At 38.0% G+C, this 21,633-nt stretch overlaps 2 protein-coding genes across 2 annotated transcripts in view; one reads left to right on the top strand and one right to left on the bottom strand.

Moving 5' to 3' along the window:
* The window catches only part of TMC1 (transmembrane channel like 1), a 54,669-nt gene extending 53,468 nt beyond the window's left edge, over nucleotides 1-1,201 (top strand). Inside the window, exon 20 of the mRNA XM_018085841.1 lies at nucleotides 933-1,201. Coding sequence (XP_017941330.1) covers nucleotides 933-1,201 — 269 coding nt within the window. The remainder of the gene's footprint in view (nucleotides 1-932) is intronic.
* Nucleotides 1,202-18,779: 17,578 nt separating this feature from the next.
* Nucleotides 18,780-21,633, bottom strand: part of ALDH1A1 (aldehyde dehydrogenase 1 family member A1) — a 51,353-nt gene continuing 48,499 nt past the window's right edge. Inside the window, exon 15 of the mRNA XM_008931765.3 lies at nucleotides 18,780-20,454. Coding sequence (XP_008930013.1) covers nucleotides 20,382-20,454 — 73 coding nt within the window. The 3' untranslated portion in view covers nucleotides 18,780-20,381. The remainder of the gene's footprint in view (nucleotides 20,455-21,633) is intronic.

Raw genomic sequence — 21,633 nt, 5'->3', positions numbered from 1 at the left:
AAACAGGATCTGTTGCAAGACTTCCATATCACATGCAGTCCTTTGATGTAAGGCCTCACGAATGGGTCTGGGGGGCGCTTTGGGGGTCTTTGATGGTTTATGACACCTTCTAAGACAGGACAGCAGCCTCTCAAGCAGTGCGGTTGAGCCAGTTATGCCCCATCAGGCCTTCAATGGGCAGAGGGGGAAGTTTTCCAACTGTGTAATGGAGGGCAAATTACCGATAAAAAGCACCAGCAATGTGCAGGGTCTGCTTCTTGTCTGGCTTGTGGCCTCCCCCTGGCATGTGCACACCTGGCCTCAGCAAAGCAACGTGGTACCTTCACAAATGGGTGAGTCATTAACCATTTGAATTATTTGAGTCATTAACCATTGACAGTCCAGTCTCTCACAGGAAGGGAAGAGTGTGCAGACCTGGCCTCAGCAAATGAGCCTGTGGCCTATAGTCTCCCTCCACCAAACCCAGCCAGAGCTGATTTTCAACACAACTGTGGAGTTTGGCTTTCCTTGTGAATACATCCTTGTTTACTTCTCCTTAGACCTGAGATAACTGGATGACAATATCACCTTTATCTTGCCTCAAGTTCCCCCCATAGTCCTCCAGGTAGGAGGCATACTGGGTAGGTGGGCTTTGTCGGTCACAGACAAAGCAGTTGGTTCTTTTCATGGTTTGCTACAGTGGACAAAAGTACTTCAGTGATTTTAACAATGTTTAAGCCATTAACCATTTCAGTCTCTCACAGTATTGCAGAAATAACTGGATGGAAAATACAGCACAAAGGTCATGAAGATGCATTACCCCAGGTTTTGGTAGGGGAGGCCCACACTTTCTACTGTGCTCTGGAGTGGTCAGGCAGCTGAAGGATTTCCCTGTGAGGGAACTTCTGGCTTGCATGCTCTTTTGTTAATTCTGTCCTCCAAACACATTTCAGACAACAAGAAAGGACAGGATGGCAACGAATCAAAGAAGACAGGACAACCACAAGAAGCCAGCTCCTCTCAGGTGCTCCAGCATCCTGGCCTTGCCCCAGGCAACCATTATCCCCCACAGAGCCAAGCAGGAAACCTTCCTCCCCCATCCATAGCTGTGACAAGGCCCCCGGGGCCAAGAAGGTATGGAATGCCAGGCTATCCACCTGGAAATCCGTGCTTCCCAGGGCCACAGCCAGGAATGCCCAGGGGGCCTCACAACTGCAGATAAGGAGCCTTGAGCACATGGTGATATGATGAAGGAGGACGAAGGACAGAAGAGTGGTCCTAAATCCGAACACGCTCCTGCAAGTGCAGAACCGACTATGTTTGTTGTAAATCTTCATGTGCATGGAAGTAACCCACGTGCTTCAGTTTTTGCGTAATGGGAGCTTCAGAAGAAAACATTGCATATGTCTTGCATTTGAAGACACTGTGAAAATGTGTTATCTGTGTCAACAGGTTACTTGAATTATGGTTATAAAGTGGGGGATATTTTTTAGAAGAATGGAAAGCAATTTGTATTCAGTTGACTGTTTTCTTAAAAGCTTGAAACTGTGTCTCTAATCTTTTCCTTTTTCTTAGAAGAACAGTTCACTGAAAACACAGCTATATATAAAGTTTGTGAGAGTCAGTTATGTTTAAACCCTGCATATATCTTGTCTTCTGCTGGTCATATATTCTTGGCCAAAGATTTCAGATTGTACATGGGAAAACTAGGACTAAACACAGGACAATCTGCATGATTCCATATAAAGTCTTTGTGGAAGTATTAAAAAGGAAAAAGAAAAGAGATATTTTGCCTGTTACTATGAAGAAAATTTACCTCCTATTAAAACACCACTTTTTAGCTAATAATGGTTTATTTGCATTCTTAAAGACTAGGAATAAATTTAAAAAATCAGAGTGGTAAAGAAATATCTCCTGTGCAGAAAAACATATACAGGGAATAGAGGTAAGACAGTTATGCATTAATTTCCCCCAAATGGTCACCAGAATTGTATTATGGCATAGAGACATTTAATATTGCTTAAGAATGTCTGCTGTATAATCTTCTCTGTAAATTTATCACTGAATACTTGTACTGGCCTCCACAGGGTCCAAGGTGAAACAGGTCCATAGTCTAACAGGTCTTATGGAAAAAGAGGATAGATGTGCAAGCTGATGTCACTTATTCCAATGAGACAGGTTGATTTTTATGTTCTGATTTTATTTCCTTTTTCAGAACTTGGGTCTCGATAATTCACAAGTGTAATAACTCACAAGTGTAATAACAACAAAATTAGTCAACTGACTGTCTTCTTAAAAATAAATGTAATTCCACTGAGGGCCTTCTGTATAATAGGGGTCCATTTTGTATAGTAGAAAAATATTAATCATATCTGAGTATAAAAAAAGTCTGTGACATCCCAAAGCAACCTCCATCTAATTAAATCATGGCACTTATTAAAAAAAGGCTTACAAAAACTCCCCAGCATACAGGCATCCCCATAAAACACAGCAATCCAGAAACAACTTCCAGCTCAAGTAGTCTTTAAATCAATTGTGAGAGCCTGGAAGGACAAACCAAAGGAAAGTTAGCTTTATACTTAACTTGACTCCTGCACTGCTTCTGTAAGTGTCTGCTAGACATATCTGCAACTGGGGTGTTGTGGGTCTTATATTTTAAATTAGAGAAAGTGCAGATAAGTGCAGTGTAAGTTGTTTCATTTTTCTTAGATAAAATTTCTTGTCTATGGCCTTCAGACATGCAGAAAAAATACAGTAATTTGAACTGTGTATTAATTTGAAATCTTCTAATAGGATTAATTTTTGGAATGCTCATGTCTCTAGAGAAAAGAAAGAAAAGACTGTCAGTAGTCTTATTGAAGTTAAACATGGGATCCAGCATTCTAGTGCTTCCATGCTTTTAAGATAAACCTTTTCCTACAAGCTGAGATTGATCTATCCTGAAGCAGTGATTTGTACAGAGGTTTTAGCTCATTGTTTCTTAGCATCTCATAATAAGAAAATGTTGGATATTCCTTACGAAATGCAAGACTGTTTATAGAACAAATGAAACTGATTTTAAAAATGTTTTATGGCTTGGGTATCCTGATGAACTTGCCACTGGCTGCTGCAAGAGAAGAGGTCCAAAGAGGAGATGCAAGGTCTCCCTCCCCCAAGACTCTCAGCCTTGGCCATATTGACCTTCATCACTGGTCTACTCTGGCCTCCAATCAGGAGGTCTGGAGACACACCATCTATAACGCTGCTGCTTCTTTTGAGAACACACGCAGGATCACTCTCGAGGAGAAAAGACAACATAGAAAGAATCATGTCTTGTCGATACCATCCAAGGAGCCTTTCTCCTGTGGCTTTTGCAACCAGGTTTGTCTATCTTGCACTGGCCTCTTTAGCCACCAGTGCACTTGTAGCAAATGTGGGTAGAGCTCTTCCCAAATCTTTATTCGTGAAGACTAGCCATGATGATAGATGTATATATATTTCCAACAATGTGTTCTTATAATACACCTGTATATGCAGTGATGAGCATGTAATAGCTAATATGAATAGCAATAACAAGACTACATATTGCTCATCAGACTGCTATTACTGAAAATGAGATATTTTTATTTGGTAAAAAGGTCTTTCATCACTCCGTTTCATGAAGCTGTGACTTCAAATAGAATAGAAACAGCAAACAGAAATGTTGCTAAGATTAGGACCCAAAAGCACTACCAGTATAGTATTTGGGTGTAAACATTCTCCTTGGAGTATTTAGTTGTATTTACATTATTAGAAGATTTCATGTTAGTTTAAAGAGATGAAAGATGTTTGGCATTAATAATAATTCAAGGTAGGAATAAGAATCATCTTCCTGTGTGTCTGGGGAACACCTGAATATACTGACCCGCACTTCAAGGGTCTGATTACTTAATATGAAGACTTAAAGAAAGGAGCTCATATATGACATCAGAATATTTTGCTTTCCTTTGAGATAGAATCTCAGTTGCAGTGTATAGTCATAGAAAATTATGAAACACATCAGTTGAAGTGTTAGCAAAATAATAATAAAACCCAGTATTGCACACTCTGTTGGAGGATTTTTTTGTCATTTACTTTTTATTAAAAAGTTTTGTGTATTTGTATTTGGTTTTGTTTTGTGCATTGTCTGTGCCTCAAATGCCCCAGGTATGTACATTTTGAAAAATATTGTTGACTTAATTTTAAAATTGCAAAAGAAAAGAGAATTTTCAAAACTTGTGGTTGATTTTCTGCCTAAATCTGCTGTTATCATGTATAAATGATATCATACATAACTAATGAGGTTTTCAGTAAATAATGTTCATCACTTACCATTTGACTTCTTTGTCTGTGTCCTTGCCAGCTCTCTGCAGTTGTAGAGAGCTTTTAATATTGCAAATTTTTAATCCATTTTGAAGAACTTCCTAAAAAAATAGAACTAGAACATTTTTCCCTCTCTTTCTTGCAAAAAGATAAGAAAAAATTCATTATTTAATTAGCAGTAAATAATATTTGTTACCAATTGTCTCAAAATACTGGAGCAGGAAACAAAACAATAACATTTGAGATATTTAAATTGCATAAATCTTAGAGCAATAGTTTTCAATCAATATCAATTCTACCCATGAAAACTATAATTTTAAAATATTGAACTTTCTGACTACCAAACTGTACACGTAGTTATGTCAAGTGATTAATCCTCAAACTAAAAAGTACTACTATGCAATGAGCTAATCAAAAGAGACAGAATGGGCTAATCAAGCATTAAGACCATTAGTTTGCATCTCTGATAGGGAATTTCTTAGTTTTTCTAAGTAGATAAAAACTTTTTTAAGAACTGGAAAATTAAAAGTGATAAAAGAAGAAAAATAAAAAGTGATATGTAATAACTGTAGGAAACAAAATCTTCTAAAATAATTTCAGAAGTTCTTGAAGTGTGAAGATCAATGCTTCAGCAAAACACCAATATCTGCTCATAAGATGATATCAATCTAATACATAACTTATATAAGTAAAAATTTGATCCCTATAGTGTGACAACGTAGCAAAATTTCATTGTCTTTAACACGGAGTTAATTTTTCACTAGCTGAAGGTAAATGTGATATTTCAAAATCTTTTTTTTATTCATCTAACTTTTTTTTTTAATTAACTAATAATCACTCTGCAAATAGAGCCATGTGTCCAGATATCTTGGATAAAGGCTATTTTTAGAAAGTCTGCAAGTTGCATTCATTTAAAGGAATCATATTTAAAACATTGAGGACATTTTTCCCAACACCTTGTAAGCCATGTTATTGCTTGTTGTTATAATCCAGTTAGTGAGAGATGCTGTGAGATCCTGGATCCGAATCTCACTGAATTATTGATATGGGTCGGAACCACCTCACCGTGAGTGTGTGTGTGCTTGTGGGAAAGGGCTGGGCCTGGACCTGCAGGAACATGGCAAAACCTGCACACAAGGCCTGTGCTTGGGGCACAGGGCAGAGCTGGAGGGCAAGGCCTGCTGCCCACCCAGAGCACAGGCAGAGCTGCAGGCCCTGCCGCCAGACATCAGTCAAGGCAAACCTGCCTGGCAGCCCGCCCGCACCACACCCCTGCAGCCTGTGACTGCTACAGCACAACTCCCTCTGGCCTGGAAAGCACTGCCGAGATATCCTGCCTGGGAGGGAAAACTGAGCTCCATAAATACACGAGACTCCACAGGGTCTTTCTTGTCTCTCTCTTCTCCTTCTCCAGCCAACACCATGTGAATCATCGAATCTTATCGGTAACTATTCTCTCCTTTCTCTCTCTCCTTCTCTCTTTCTTTACCCCTTTTAAGCTGTTTTCTTCTGTTACTCCATTCCTTCTCTTGTAGGTAACTTAAAACCAATGAACTGTGTTTTACTAAAGCTGGTATATGGATTGGTTTTAGTGGGTGTTTCCTGTGGAATGGGTCTTTGTGCTGAATGTTTTACTGAAATGCTTTTCTTGGTTGTATTTTACTCCCGTAAAAACCTTTTGCCAAAATATCTTATTTTTCTCACTAAATTAAAAAGAATTTCTCTTAGAGAAGAGTGTGTGACTGTTTCTCTGGATGCTAATGAAAAAAAAGACTTTTAAAAAATCTTAAATAAAAATGTAACTACTCTGGGCATTTTATAGCTTAATCCAGAGCACAACAGATGCCTCTGCCTGAATTAAGGTGCAAAGGACATCATATGCTGAAACCAATAGTTCTGATTTTATTTAACAGTAAAATGTGAGGTAGAGAGATAGAAAATAATAGAAAAGAAAGAGGAGAGAGAGACAGAGGCAGTGACAGAGACAGATTAAGCAGAAGTTAGTTACCACCCATAGATCCAGCGGCATCCCATCAGTCCTTCTTGACCCTGGGCTTTGTGCTGGTGGGGGTCCCTGTGTCGTTCTGTTGGGGGTACCACTTGTATACAGTCCAAGTTCTGTGTATCCACAGGGTAGTCACAGATGCCATTCCCATAACTTGGAGTGGTATGCGTATGAGCAGTTTGTTCCTTTTCCACAGTTTGTCACAGTGGGAATTTTTGTCTGAGTAGTTTAACCAGGATGCTCTAATCAGATCTCAGTTCACCAGGCCTGTAATTAGCACTGTCCTGTCTTAATTTCTTATCTCAGGTTCCCAGAGTGTTGGCCTATCTTATGACAAGTTTATTCTGTGGCTTCACAGTGTTTTGAGACAGGCAACTGAGCTCTTCAGGTCCTTACAGTTGTAAGTAACTAAGACTGAAAGACTCTCAAACATCTTATGTAATTTTAGAAGCATAGACTTGTTGCCTGTGTATAGCACCATTCTGGCAGCTTCCACTGTCTTTGATGACCACGCACAACAGTGATGCTGGTGAAGCATAAATCAGCTATGTTCCAGCTGCAACTAGATTAAAGTTATGGAAGTGCATTTCTTTTTTCTGATAAGCAGTTTCCTATTGTCAAGATTGGCTTCAGTCCTACCAAGCAAAAGCAGACTGACAGCTCTGTCTGTGCCAGTGCTGCTCTTGCTTGCTGAATAGCATCATGCATGTGGGTATTCTCAGCTTGTAAACTTGGTCTCTAATGCCAAAATAAGCTCCTTGGTGTTTGGCATTTCCTTTCCCCAAATGAACTTTGCCGCACAGTAGAAAGCAAGTATTCTGCCACTTCCACACACAGAATGTAAAATAACAGGCATTAGAAGTGAGATGCTCTGACATATGGTGACAACATACTGTAAATAGCACTGTTCAGAGAAACAGAGTGCCTACCATCTACCTGTTATATGATGTTACTTTCATTACAAGGATCTATCTATCTATCTATCTACATATCTATATACAGCCCATGTCCTAGGTTCTGTGACAGCTTAGAAAATGGACATCAGCTATAATAAAGAACATAAAGCGCATTACGTGTTTTCTTCTTATTATATATGGTTTTCTTTCCTGCTTCAGTATGGTCTCCCAGGGGCTTTCTGAATAATTTGTGGTTAAGGCAGGTTGTGTAGACAGCTCTCCTCTACCCCAGCCAATCCCTCCCCATCAGGGTGCTGGTAGCATTGTGATTCCTGGTCAACAACTTGCAGGCCTCCATCATCTAAACATTGCCTTTTCTTCTTTTCCCTTCCACTTTCCTGGAAAGGAAAAAAACCCAAAATTACATGTGCCTTGATCTTATCTCCAGCAGAGGTCAGAACAACATAAGATACTTCCCATCATCCATGTGAGCAACTGCCTTAAGAAAGAATAAATCCTTTCTATTTGATCCTGTAAAAGTTTACAGAACCAAAACTGCTTGTATAGTTTCAAATCAACTGGGAATTCATGGAAATGCCAGAAGTCTGCTCATATGATATTTTGATTAGTGCAAATGATGCAGGTTTTGCTGTTCTGTGGCTATCTAAAAGAAACAAGAAATTTATTAGCCCATCTGAAATAGTGCATGGAAAAGTTCAGGGAAAAAAACCCTTTCCAATATTAGTGGCTTTTTTCAGAGAAAATAAGTGATAGTATAACTGCTTGGGAATAAGTCTTTTGGTTTCTGCTTTTTAAAGCAGAATTGCTGAACCAGGTAGTCTGAATCATAGGTACTTCTCAGACTAAAATAGTCCACCTATCCTCTTATAATAATATGACAATATTAAATGCTTGTTAAAAAGCCAGTTTTAAACATTATTTATAAGTATACAGAAAAGGCAAGCTGCAAACTCATCAAAGTGAGTTTTCATTTCAGAAGCTTCTATTTGGTCAGGAAAAAAAAAGCCCTCTGTCTTACATGTCTTGTTTAAAATAAATAAGTATAGATTTTCATTTTCCTTGATAAATGTATAGATGTGTAGTAGTATACAGATAGAAAAGTTTTATCCAGAATAATTTGGGGAAAATCTTTGCAAAACAAAGATGTTCAGACAAACTATAAACTCTAGTTCCCTCTATAGAGGTGGCAAACAGCACTCAAAACAATCCATATTATGATGAATATATAATGGCCTAAACACCACAGTAGAGATCACATGCAAAGATATGATTAAAGAGAAATCCATGGCCTTTATAAGCTGTGACAGAATAGAGCAGAAGTATTGTCCTTCCTCACATATACTGCCCATGTAGGTTGATGCAATACAGCTTCAAAAGCTGAAACATCTGTTTCAGAAGGATACAGGTACCTATCTCTTCATTTTTCACATCATGGGCAAACAAGTTCAAGAATACTTCAGACTTTACCTTTCCATTCCCTAACAAAAAGCAAGCATGAAGGTGCAGAAAGGAAGATATTTTCATCTCAGTGTAAGGCAGAACAGCCAGGTTCCATGCAGAAGAGTGTTATATCCAATCACCACTTTGTATTTCAGCTAGCTATAACAAATAAATGTACATCTGAAAACAACACTTCCTCTAGACAACTTCTAGCAGTGCACCAGCAAGAAACAAAATGACCTAAACTTCAGCTACCACTATGCAATGAAGAGCAAGTTCTTTTTGTCTTCTGTAAGTCACAAGCAGACTAAAATAGTATGGAAATTTTACAACAAGAAACAAGGAAAATTAACTCCAGGAAAGTATGAATACAAAACCGGACATCACTGTGGAATCGCAGAATCACAAAATGGGTAAGGCTGGAAGTCACTACAGTGAGTCATCTGGTACAACCTCTCTACTCAAGCAGGGTGCCCTAGAACACATTGCACAGGATTATGTCCAGATGGTTCTTGAATGTCTCCAGTGAAGGAGACTCCACAACCTCTCTGGGCAGCCTGTTCCAGTACATGGTCATCTGCACAGTAAAAAAGTTGTTCCTCATACTCATGTGGAACTTCCTGTGCATCAGTTTCTGCCCTCTGCCTCTTGTCCAATCCTTGGCATCATTGAGAAGAGCCTGGCTCCATTCTCTTGACATCTTCCCTTCATATACCTGTATACATTGATGAGGTCTCCTTTCAGTCATCTCTTCTCAAGGCTGAACAGGCCCAACTCCTTCAGCCTTTTCATAAAAGAGAGTGTTCCAATCCCTTAATCATCTTTACTGCCCTTTGCTGGATGAGCTCCAGGAGCCTTGTACTGGGGAAACCAGAGCTGGACGCAGCACTCCAGATGCAGCCTTACCAGGGCAGAGTAAAGGGTTAAGACCACCTCATTTAGCCTGCTGGCAATGCTCTTCCTAGTACACCCAAGGATACCACTGGCCTTCTTGGCCACAAGGACACACTGCTGGCATATGGACAGTTTACTGTCCCCCAGGACCCCCAGGTCCTTCTCCACAGAGACCAGGGTCTCCTCTTTCCAGCAGGTCAGCCCCCAGGCTATGCTGTTGACTGGGCTTATTCATCCCCAGGTGCAGGACTCCACAAATTGTTGTATTTTTGAAGGTTCCTCTCTGCCCATCTCTCCTGCCTGTTGAGATTCTTCTGAAGGGCTGCAACAGCCCTCTGGGATATCAGCCACTCCTCTCAGCTTTATGTCATCAGGGAACTTGCTGGGGAGGCATCTTACCCTTCATCCAAGTAATTGATACTGGACCCAGTATTAAACTTTGAGGGATACCAATAGTTACAGGCTTTCAACTAGTACTTGTGCCACTGACTACAATCCTTTTGCATTTGCCATTCAACCACTTCTCAACCCACCTCACTGTTATCATCCTGCATCATTGTTAGCTATATTTTACTTCTGATGTAGGATTATTTTTCTGAACTGTTTTATGATGTGCCAAAGATACATAGCAGAACTGCTCATTTTACATGTCAAGTGATGGTATCATCTCTGCACACTCGGTGAGCTTTGATTACTATCCATCAAGGCTGCTTGAATTTCCTCTTTTAGTTTGGTTTCTTTTGCTAAGGTTAGTCTCCAAACAAATACATGGCCATCCAAAGTGATTCAGTTGAGACCTCTCTGTTGAATGGTCAAGGAATTGGTAGATACTGTGTCAGATCCACCTAACTGAGAGATACAAAATAAGAGGCAGTACCGGAATCCTCAAAAAAAGATAGGCTTTCATGTTGGAATACATTTAGAATAACAGAGTAAAACTTTTCCCCTTGCTTTTTCTGAAATTATCTGAAGTTTCTGTGAACACATCTTTCCACCAGCAAAATTACCCTGGTACACATGTGTCTACTTGGGCATGTCTGGGCCTGCTTAAAACTTGATTGTTTCAAGTGCCAAAAGATGAGTCAACCCATGTATACCTAAATTATACCAAGAGTAAAAAACTCAGTTTCAGGTTTAAATCTGGTCAGATGCTAGCATTGCAGAGCATGGCTAACACTGTGTGAACAGTCAAACTAGTTGTCCCCTTTTTCTGTCCTGGTGGCACATGGATTTTGTTGTGCAGGACTCCAGTGTCAAATCTCTGATAACAGACTTTTCGTGGTGTCTTTTGTCTCTCCAGGAAATGTCGATACAGGAGCCTGCTCTGTAGATGGCACTTTCTCCTTTCCTACTGCTTTATTAGTAACAAAGTATCCCTGTGCCAGAGATAGACTCCAGAGCCCAGTGATTTTAGGGGATATTCCCTGTAAATGCAGGAAACTGGCCACTAGCCTGTGTGCTATGTTTGGTTGCCTATTACTCATTACTGTTTTGCAATTGTTTGCTCGGTGCTTAGCATGCAAGATTTTTCAGATTTCATTTCAATGCACTCAATATGCCCACTTGAATATCGAGAGCTCAGAGAACCTGGAGATGTTTGTTCACAGACAGCAAGGATACCTTCCGATTAGATTGCAACCCTAATGTTTATGCAAGGTAATGTTTATGCTATTTTGTCAGTCTCCTAGAAGAGATTTCAATGAAGAGAAAAAAAAAAGGCAAAAAAAGCAAAAAAACCCACAAACTTTTAACTCAATTGTACTTTAGCTCTACACATTTTATATGGGATTGTGGCGTAAAATGTATGATATTCTCCCAGGCCAATTATGAAATAAAGAATATTTCAGTCTTAGGTTAAAACAGGATCCTTCCTGGTCTTGCAGTAACTGTATCATTGTTTTTTCCTGTATTTCTTATTGCACTGACAGATGAGGAGAGTTAAAGTACTGTTGTGCAATCACCTCCTTGAGTCTGGGAACATTTCCTTTATATGAATTCTTCTGCAGGTATTCTTTTGACAGATTATTTTTTTTCATATATAGATTTTTTTCTTTATGTTACTGTTGAGGAAGTGTTTGTATTGCACTATAGAAAGGGAAGAACGTTTTTACTGTGAAGAGAAAACAAGACCCATCTGTCACAAATGTCATAGCAATAGAATCTGATTTCACAGATAAGCCATTGTCCAAAATCTTCTTGAAATCCACATTAATGACTGCATCAAAGATTGAGCTGAAAGTTGTCTGTCCATTAGCAGGTTATCTGTGGATTATTCTCCTCTTTTATACAGCTATTTTATAAGCATTGGTAAGAAAGGACAGTATATAATAAGATAAAACATAAATTAAATAAAATATTTCCTTTACCTTTCTGCATAGGTTCTCAAATGCCGTCTTCTCCTTTGCTAATTACAAAGTATCATTGTACATATTACTGATGTCTGCAGGCATTTCAGCCTTAAGTACTTGCATTTCTTTTAAGTCTAATCTTAGCTATGAATTCTTTGAATCTGTCCATTATACCAAGTATGTTCAATATAATTTTTTTTCTCAGTTCTAAATTTTTCATATGTATATGCTCATCTCTACTCTTCCTGGAATTGTATTCCTTAGGGAAATATATAAGGAAGAGCCATAAAGCTTAGGAGCTGGACTTTTTAAATGGTAGCTGAAAAATGCCTTGAGGTAGAATGTTTCATTTATCGTCACTTTCAAATGTTTTAACCAAAAGTGCATTCTTACAAATGCTAAAACATCATAATTGCTTTAATTTTGCAGCCTGTTAGATAATATGAGACATTTTCTTTCTAAGTCTGCAAAAGTTTCAGTTTGTTCTTCTGCATCAAATCCCTACTGATAGCACAGCTTTTCTGTTGGCATAGAAGTATATTCTCCCTTCTCAGTAAGGATTCTTGTTTATTTTATGTCTTTGTTCCTGATTGTTTTTTGAGCTGTGCTTTTTAGGCCTGTAAAATTTTGGGAAGACAAAATCTTGTCCACTTTGTCGACTGGGGTCCCTCTGCCTTCATCTTATGAACAAATTTGACCTTGGAATTATATATTTTACTAGGTGACTGTAGTTCACTGCCATACTAAGACCTTAAATCATCTTGTCCAGGAGCTGCTTTATGCTGATGACGATGCCCTTGTCACTCATACAGAAGTAACTCTGGAGTGTTTAACATCCCGCTTTGCAGACGCTGCTAAGCTTTTTTGGCTGGAAGTCAGCTTGAAGAAGACAGAAGTTCTCTATCAACCTGCACCTCAGGAAGTCTTCCATCATCCCCATATCACCACTGGTGAATCAGAGCTCAAATCAGTCCAGCAGTTTAATTACCTAGGTAGCCTCATCTCCTCGGATGGTAAGATTGATGGGGAGGTAGACAATAGGTTAGCAAAGGCATATAGAGCTTTTGGAAAACTCTATAAAAGAGTCTGATGAAATAAACACCTGAAGAAAAGCACAAAAATCAGTGTTTACAGAGCCATTGTGCTACTCTTTTATATGGATCCGAATCATGAGTCATTTACCGCCACTACCTGCGACTCCTAGAATGCTTCCATCAACACTGTCTCTGTACAATCCTAAATATCCACTGGTTAGATTATGTGACTAATATGTCTGTTCAGAACAGGCAGCAGTTATGAGTATAGAGGCCATGTTACTGAGAACTCAGCTGCGTTGGGCAGGGCACGTCTCCAGGATGAAGGACCACCGCCTCCCTAAGATCTTGCTTTATGGTGAACTTGCCACCGGCTGCCACAAGACAGGAGCTCTGAAGAGGAGATACAAGGACTCCCTGAAACAACATCTCAGCCTTGGTCATATTGATCTTCATCACTGGTCTACTCTGGCCTCCAGTCGGGAGGTCTGGAGACACACAATCCATAATGCTTCTGTTTCCTTTGAGAACGCACACAGGATCACCATCAAAGAGAAAAGACAATGCAGAAGGAATCGTATCCTGCCGATACCATCCAAGGAATCTTTCTGCTGTGTCTTTTGCAACCAATCTTGTCTATCTCGCATTGGCCTCTTTAACCACCAGTGTGCTTGTAGCAAATGTGGGTAGAGCCCTTCCCAAATCTTCATTCGCAAAGTCTAGCCATGATGATGATGATGATGTAGTTCACTGCCACACACATTTACAGATTTGTGCATCAGTACTTAATAGCAACAAGCTTTCTCACAGAGAGCACAGTGACAAAAAAGCAAGCAGATATTTTTGTTTAATCATGTAATATTTTATTTACACAGTAAGAATTTTAGTTTTAAATATTTAACTTCTTTCTGGATTCTCTAAACTGATGTGGTCTTTATTCTGTCTCTACATTTGTTTTACATTTCCCTGGTTGAATACCATTGTTAGAAGTCTCACCTTCAAAATAATTTATTTCATGTACCATTCAAGAGAAAAATTGAAATTGTGCATTTGGTTTGTTTAAGTATTAAAGTGCATCTTTGAAATAAAAACATGGTTTTGGAAGTTAAAGCAGTAACAACACACAAGCAGCCCTGAGGCAGTAAAGCATCAGACCGCTGATTCTTCTATTCAGAGCATATCAGTGCTCCTAGGAGATGTTTACGTGAATCACAGGCATAACTAGAGCTGTCAAAATTAATGCTAGTGACAGCTGACACTCCTAAAAACATTTTGTTTAAAAAATCTCTTAGTAGATGAGACTGAAATTTTTGTTCAGGCTATAGAGTGTTCAGGCTGGTCTTTGTTGTTGACAAAGCCTGGACAATTCTGTATGCAAGATTTAACAGTGAAAAATTAAATCAGACTCTGCTGGTTGGTGGTTATGAAAAGTTTCAGACTGTTAGAAATTAGTCATTTTGATACAGAACTACCTTCTCCAGCTCTTCGTATGACATGCAGGAACTCCTAATGAATTGTGTGTCTCTACTTTTCATGTTTTCCGGCTGCAATAGTACCATAATACCACATAAAAATCTGCATCAAGCTGCCTCACCCACTCTTCTCGCAGGCAGCTGCTTGTGTGCTAGGGAGGTAGGCACAGGAGGAGGCAATGAAACCACTGTAATCTTGACTCAGACAGGCATGTTTGGTGAGAAGGCAGCATAGGACTCTTTCTACCTATATGTCTAGTCTGTCAAAGTGTTTAATTTTCATGATCTCCCTTTATGAATTAAAATTTTGCCATGTTATGTCCTCGTAAATTCACTCTATAATAGAATGACTTACGTAGGAGCTCATATTTGTGTGTCAGTTGCACAGGATTAGTACTTAAAGGTAGGTTTTTCTGTCAGCAAAGTATTTACTGAAAAAAAAAAAGAAATAAATGGGTAGTAACCTAGTAAAAAACACACCTCATAAAAAATTATTCATTTTCATAAGTAAAGTTCAAAAAGTGTCTTCCACTGTCATAAAATCACATATTTAAGTAGGCCAATTTCTAGCAGTAAATAAGCCGGTGGAGGTTAGCTACAAATCTTGTGTATTCAAAGAGGCAGTGGAAAAATTAAAGATAAAATTTTGAAGGTTTTACAAGGGCTCTCTTAGCGGTGGCTACTACACCACGTACAGAAAAGGAAACAGTGTAGATGATTCCTGAGATTCTGTCTTGTATCAGTGAATAGTGTAATGGGGACATTTTTCTTTTTGTTGAAGATAATTTTGTTAAAGATAATGTGGACCTCTCTGAAGAGGAGTACAGTGACACAGTGCAGGCTGAGGAAACTTATTGTGATTGAAACAAACATCTTGCTTTGCTGAGTGTAATGTTTAGGCTCCTAGAACGCTTTCTTATGGAGCTGGACCACTCCTTAGAGTTAATGGCACCCTTTTGGTGTTTTGTTTTTTTTTTTTAAAGCCTTCATAAAATCATTAATGTTGGAAAAGACCTCTAAGATCATCGAGTTCAATTGTCGGCTCCAGTTTGTTTGCTGAGGTCTAGAGAGAAACATAATGAAACATAACCTTTCTGTCATCAAATCAGCAAAACACAAGGTATGAAACAAAATGTTTATCAGACTGCAAGGTATCTTTAGCTGTATAGAGGGGACTGTTTCTTTAATACCATGGCTAATTTACATGTAAATAGCTCCACAACTGTATTTCTCAATTATTATATTTGAATTATATTCAATTATATTCAATTATATTGAAATTATTATTATTATTATTATTATTATTATTATTATTATTATTATTATTATTTATTATTATTATTATTATTATTATTATTATTATAACATTCAGCATGGACAACTAACTTCATATTGAACATCTCCTTAAGTGTTAACAGAGAGATAGCAATGGAGCACAGAAGAGTAGCTACATCAAGAAAAGAAGGCTGAAGCAGTACAAACCTTAATGCTTTTCCTATTGTAGATTAGATGTCATAAGGAGATACTAACAAAGCTATGTTTTGGGGTTTTTTTCTGACATGGAACTGGTGCATGTGACCTGGGAATGCTCCTCTCCTCTACCTCCTTACTGCTCTATCAGCTGTTGTTGCTCCCTCACAGAGGCTTATGCTTTTTAAAGATTGCTATCAATACAGTGGATAATAAGGGTCAAAGATTCTTTATGTAAGAGTCAGCTCTCTAACAGACACAGTGCTTAGAAATATATGATGTGTCCATAGTAAGTGGGTGTTCATGTGTCTATGCATGGGACTTATTTAAACTCCAAATACAATGTTCACATGACACTTTTCTTTCATCACACTCCTACAAAGTCTTTCTCAGTTCCTGAATATAGGTAATTGTGGGCAGTGTTGCTTGATTCACTTATTTGCCTGTCAGACATTTTTCTCTTCCAAGGGCAATACACCTCCAATGTTGCTCTAATTTTGCAAGTCTCATTCTTGCTGTCACCACAGTGTGCTCCTTGGTCCCAAGCATAGTCACTACATGTAATAGGGAGTTCAGAATCAATGTAGAATCCATATTACTGGAGTTACCAACATGCTAGGAACCCATAGGTAGGGCCTTGGCAGTTTGTAGCATTTGTCAAGGTTTGATGATCAACAATCATTGTTTCATTCGCAGCAGCAGGATTCGTGCTATATGGATCGTGCTATATTACCAAAGCTTCTTGATAGTACATGAAGAGGTACTCATAAGGTACATGAAAAAGGGATTTTTCTGTGCTGACAGTGGAAGGATCATGGCCAGTGATCCTGCAGGATCATGCAGTGCTTTGCTTAACAACTTGAATGCTTGTCAGGGTTTATCATATTACTCTTTATGTCCAGAAACATCTTGGATTGGTCATATTGATAATTTGTAATTGTCAAGTTATTATTTAGTCATAATATTATATTCCACATGGAACTATAAGCATTATGAGAATATAAACTAAAACAATATAACAAACCCTCTCATTGCTGCAGTCTATTCTAGCTTTCTTCCTCTTACAGATCCTCTGTAATAATTTTTCTTGGTACAGTTGATACTTCTATTCTGCTTCCATTGAGGACAACTACATGGTATTTTGGTTAATACTTCTGCCAAATCTCACTGCATTGCCTCCTAGTAATGTGTAAAAGCAACTATGGTCTTCCTCTTGCATGGACAATTTATTATACTGTGTATGTATCCTCTCTGTTGCTACTCTTTGAGGATTGTTTCACAAGGTGAATTTTCAGCAGTTAAATCACCCAATACTCAGTTCTTTTTATGAGTTCATTATGCCTGTCCAATTTTTCATGCAACATTTTATTGACTGAATCAGCCTATGTAGTGCTTCGAGATCTTTTACTTTTGTTTCCAGAGCACTATATTCATCAAGGCCCTGTTTTTCCATCAGCATAATAAGGGTTATAATTCATTCCTTAAGACCTTCTACTAGGTTCACAGGAAACTATTATTTCCAAATTTTCAAAGAGTCTTTTTTTTGCTACTTTAGTTTAAAGTGGACTTTTCCTAATAAGGAGTTATTTAAATCTCACTTGGAAGACAATATTAACACCAAGAGAACTGGAGCATGACTTGAATGAAAAGACAGAGAGCAGAAGGATCAGGAATTCAAAAACAATATGATAGCAAGCATGATAAAGGGGCTGGAGAAGCACAGTTCATCTATTAAAGTCCTTCATGTTAAATCTTACAAAATTATAATAAGATCTTACAGTGAGATCTATCAGAATCTCAAGGTGATCCTTAGCTTTGCTTTCCTTCCTCATCAGACTCCTCGTACTTCTGTTACTGCTTCTGTTACTGCTCCCTTCCTTTCTCCCTTTTTTTCTTTCACTTATCTTTTGTGTCCCAGATGGAATAGCCTACCCTGCTTCCCCACAATCCTTTTGGCTGCCAAGTTCTCACATCTTTTCAAATACCTCCCTAAAGCCCTACTTCATCAGGGAATTTTCACTCTTTATCCAAGCCAGATGCCTTTCTTGCTCTGAATATTTTCTCCATATATTCTCTTGTCTGTCTTAAGACCTGGATATCTAGTAGTCAAGGATTATCAGTAATTTTCTTTCTTGAGACAGAATGAGAATTCCTTACAACTTCACTATTTTGACTGAAATAGCCTAAGGGTCTCTCTATCCCTCTGTTGCTATTCAAAAGCTTCCCTCTTTTTTAAAAAAAATATTGTGTCAGGGGTAGGGAAAGGGCAGGGATCACCTCACGGAAGGCAAGACAATGACTTTAAGAACTCCAAGTTTCTAGGACTTGGTTTTCTATATAGTATAAAATTCCTTGAAACAGACAATTTTCCAATAAGACTGCAATATCTTGTCCTTTGTCCTACTTTCATGAAAATTAAAGGTGTGCCTTCAATAGTGTTAAAGGAATTTTCACTAAAAAAAAAATAGTCCCACTGAAATCTGTGGAGATTTTCCTCTACATTGTTTACCTAGACAACCACTGCCTTCAAGAACTACATGAAAAAATATAATTGTTTCAATCCAAACATAGTAACTGCTGCTGCTATTAGTCCATTTTCAGGGGCTTTGAAAGGCCATGCAACAAGTTCATTTCTCTTGTTAAAATTCTTTCTCGGTGAAATACCAACTACAACTTTGCTAACACTTTAAGCAATGTTCATAAAAATATCAACTAATACTCTTGTGTTTCATCCCAGTAAATTTCAATGGTACTGCTTTGGCACGTAGCTGGGGTAACGTGATAGTGATTCAAGCCCAGAAAGAAAGGACCTCTTTAATTACCTGTGTAATATTTGCAGAGTTTAAGTCTTCATTTATTACTGTCCAGATCACAAGTCACCATACTCATGTGCAGATGTAAGAAAGACATATAGCAGATATTTCACCATCAGTTGGAGACTTTAATACTATGAACATAATTACAAAGACACTTAATTTTGAAAGGACAATTCTTGTGCTCACAGATACATTGTGTTATTACTAATAGTGTGTACATTGTGGAGAGAAATCCCCTCCTGACCTCGTTTCTGAGTCAATAAACTGGCATTGAGGAACAAATGGGACTATATTATGATTTTTTTTCTGGTTTGGTCACCGTCATGTACTGTGAACTAGTGTGCGCTTGTAAGGGATGCCAAAGGGTATATCTCTTTACACTGACATCTCTTGTGAACAACTTCAGTGTGTCATCAGATTGATCCAAAGCTCAAGGCATTTGAAAAAATGGGAACTTAAAAGTGCCTACTAGATGTTACATTTTGATCATACTGAAACATTAAAATTGACAAAACAAGACCATCGAAAGCTTTCTTTTACCTGTCAAGACTGTCAAAGAGGAACTGAACCGTACATTTACAATGTTGCTGAAAACAGTATTAAAATAGTTTAGACATTCTAAACAGAATGTATATATGCATGCAAAGGTCGAGTTGGTCCTTCTCCTATACTCCTCTATTATGCTGGGTTTTCCCTTTTTTGCGTTATATTTCAGTCATTCTTTGCTTGGGCTTGCAGTTGCAGGCAGCATAAGTAGGGTAGGATTTGCAGTCCTGTGCTGCCAAAGGATGCCGGGAAGACAGGAGAACCAACCACCCACATAGCACACATTCAGAGGCGACTGGCTTCAGACTAGCCCTAGTGTGCTTTTAAGAGATGAATGGTTAGTGATTGGATCATACCAGACACAGGCCAAGTGTTGTCCCTTCTGGCTTAGTGTTCTGTGTGTTCATATTCTTCCAATTATAATACTGACAAAATACTGGGGACTTTAGTTTCCATATAGCAGATATAAGTCTGATGAGCTGAACACACCAGTGGTGCCTCTGTGCTACACAGTGCCAAATAGTAAACTATTCTTTATTAGTATTATTTATTAGTAAACTAGTGTAGTAGAAAAGTCTAATGAAAGGAGAAGTAGTAGGTTTTGTAGGTGAATTTTAATTTTTTTTTTGTTATACACGTTTTTTAATGTTATACACGTTACATTTGTGTAGCATCATGAACAAATTTAATCGTCTAAGAAATACATCTGGAGAAAGATACAGAAAAGTATCTATCTGCTAACTACTCATAAGTGCTTTTGTTATGGCCACAAAAAACAGAAAACGCAAGGAGAGCTTGCCATCTAACATTTAGAAGACCACAAAAATTCAAACTGTACCTGTAAAGTAGGCAAATTTTCATAGCACTACAGAGAGCTTCAACTGAAAATAGGAATAGATCTTTCTGGACATGAACTTTTCAAATTAGTTAGCTATGTACCAGACATTAAAGATTCCTTATCACAATTAATCAAATTAAACTTTTCTATGTTATTCCTTATATTGTTAATGCAAGCAAGTACCTCTTATATAATCAGAAAGCAAAAAGGTTAATGAATCATCTGGACAATAAAACATTTAAGAACTCAGATGGTCTTTTCAGATTCATTTGGAGCTGTTAGATTCTGCACCTCAAGAAGCATTACGAGTTCTTTTGTGGGATTTTGATTGTGACAGTCTTAACTTCTGTGTATTCATGGAGTCCATATTCTCCCCTAGATAAAAGAGAACCAAGAGCAATATTTATGCTAATGCTTTTTATATGAGTTTTATTCTGGATGAGATTTTCAGTGATGCTGTGCAATTGGCCATATATATATAACAAGTACACTGGACATATTTGGAACACAGCTGTGCAGCTAAACTGCTGCTGAAAACCTTTTGAAAAGCTACAGCAACAGTTTCCTGAGAAAAGTGGGAGAGACAGTAATTTTATCTGTGCAAAAGAATGGCATTTAACTTAGAGTATATCTAAATTGCATTTCTGTGCAGCAAATCAAGAACATATTAGATCTTCACAAGCATGCTCAACAAGTTATTTGCAAAGGTCATAAAGGTCTTCTCCTAAAGCCAAGAATTTTCTCCAGCATTAAAGAATAGACACTTCATCTCAAGCAAGTGGAGGACATAATTGATCCATGATGAAAACTCTCAGACAATGAAAAAAACTTTAATATTTGACATGTTTTAGCATGATTCACCTTTACATTTTCAATGATGAGTTGAAGCTTGTTTGTGTGCCTAGATATTTGTCATCTGACACAGACAAACTAGACTTAACTGATTGCTTTACAGAACATAGATTTGCTACAGTATAAAGTTCTGCCGTTCTCACTGCCATGTTACTAGATAGGCATATAGGCAAAACAGAAGTCTCTGGTCAGGACCCTTGTACTAGGGGAATATGTTTCCTGATTCCCTTAATTTCTGAAGAGGCATTCTGTTAGTATGTGACATTCAGTAGTTTAATTCATAATGGTATTATCATTCCAAGAATTATACAGGGAATTTAATTCTGGGGTTCAAGGAAGTGGCTTGACACTGAGTTCCTAATTATTTCAGTGCAGCTGTTTCACACATATTTCTGCCTCTCCTAAAATTGACTGCTGTATATTTACAATTTTTTTTCCAAACAGACATCTATCTGGTGATAATTCTATCCTTGTCCTTTAGCAGGGATATTTTTATTGGTCTGATAATTGTGACTTTGAACCAAAAAACTTAATTAGCACAAAAGCTTAACTGCTTCCAAATGCACTGTTGTAGAAAATATTTTTGATAGTCTCTTATGGTTTTTCTGTTATTTCTAGCAAATGAATTCAAAAAATATTTCTGCTAAAGACTGTGATTCAGAATTGATTATGTCCAATTTTTTGGCACCCACCAAGTGCAAA

This window comes from Manacus vitellinus, unplaced genomic scaffold, assembly GCF_001715985.3.
Source record: "Manacus vitellinus isolate BGI_N305 unplaced genomic scaffold, ASM171598v3 scaffold_9_pilon, whole genome shotgun sequence".
NCBI lineage: Eukaryota > Metazoa > Chordata > Aves > Passeriformes > Pipridae > Manacus > Manacus vitellinus.
This window is presented reverse-complemented; position numbering and strand designations above follow the sequence as displayed.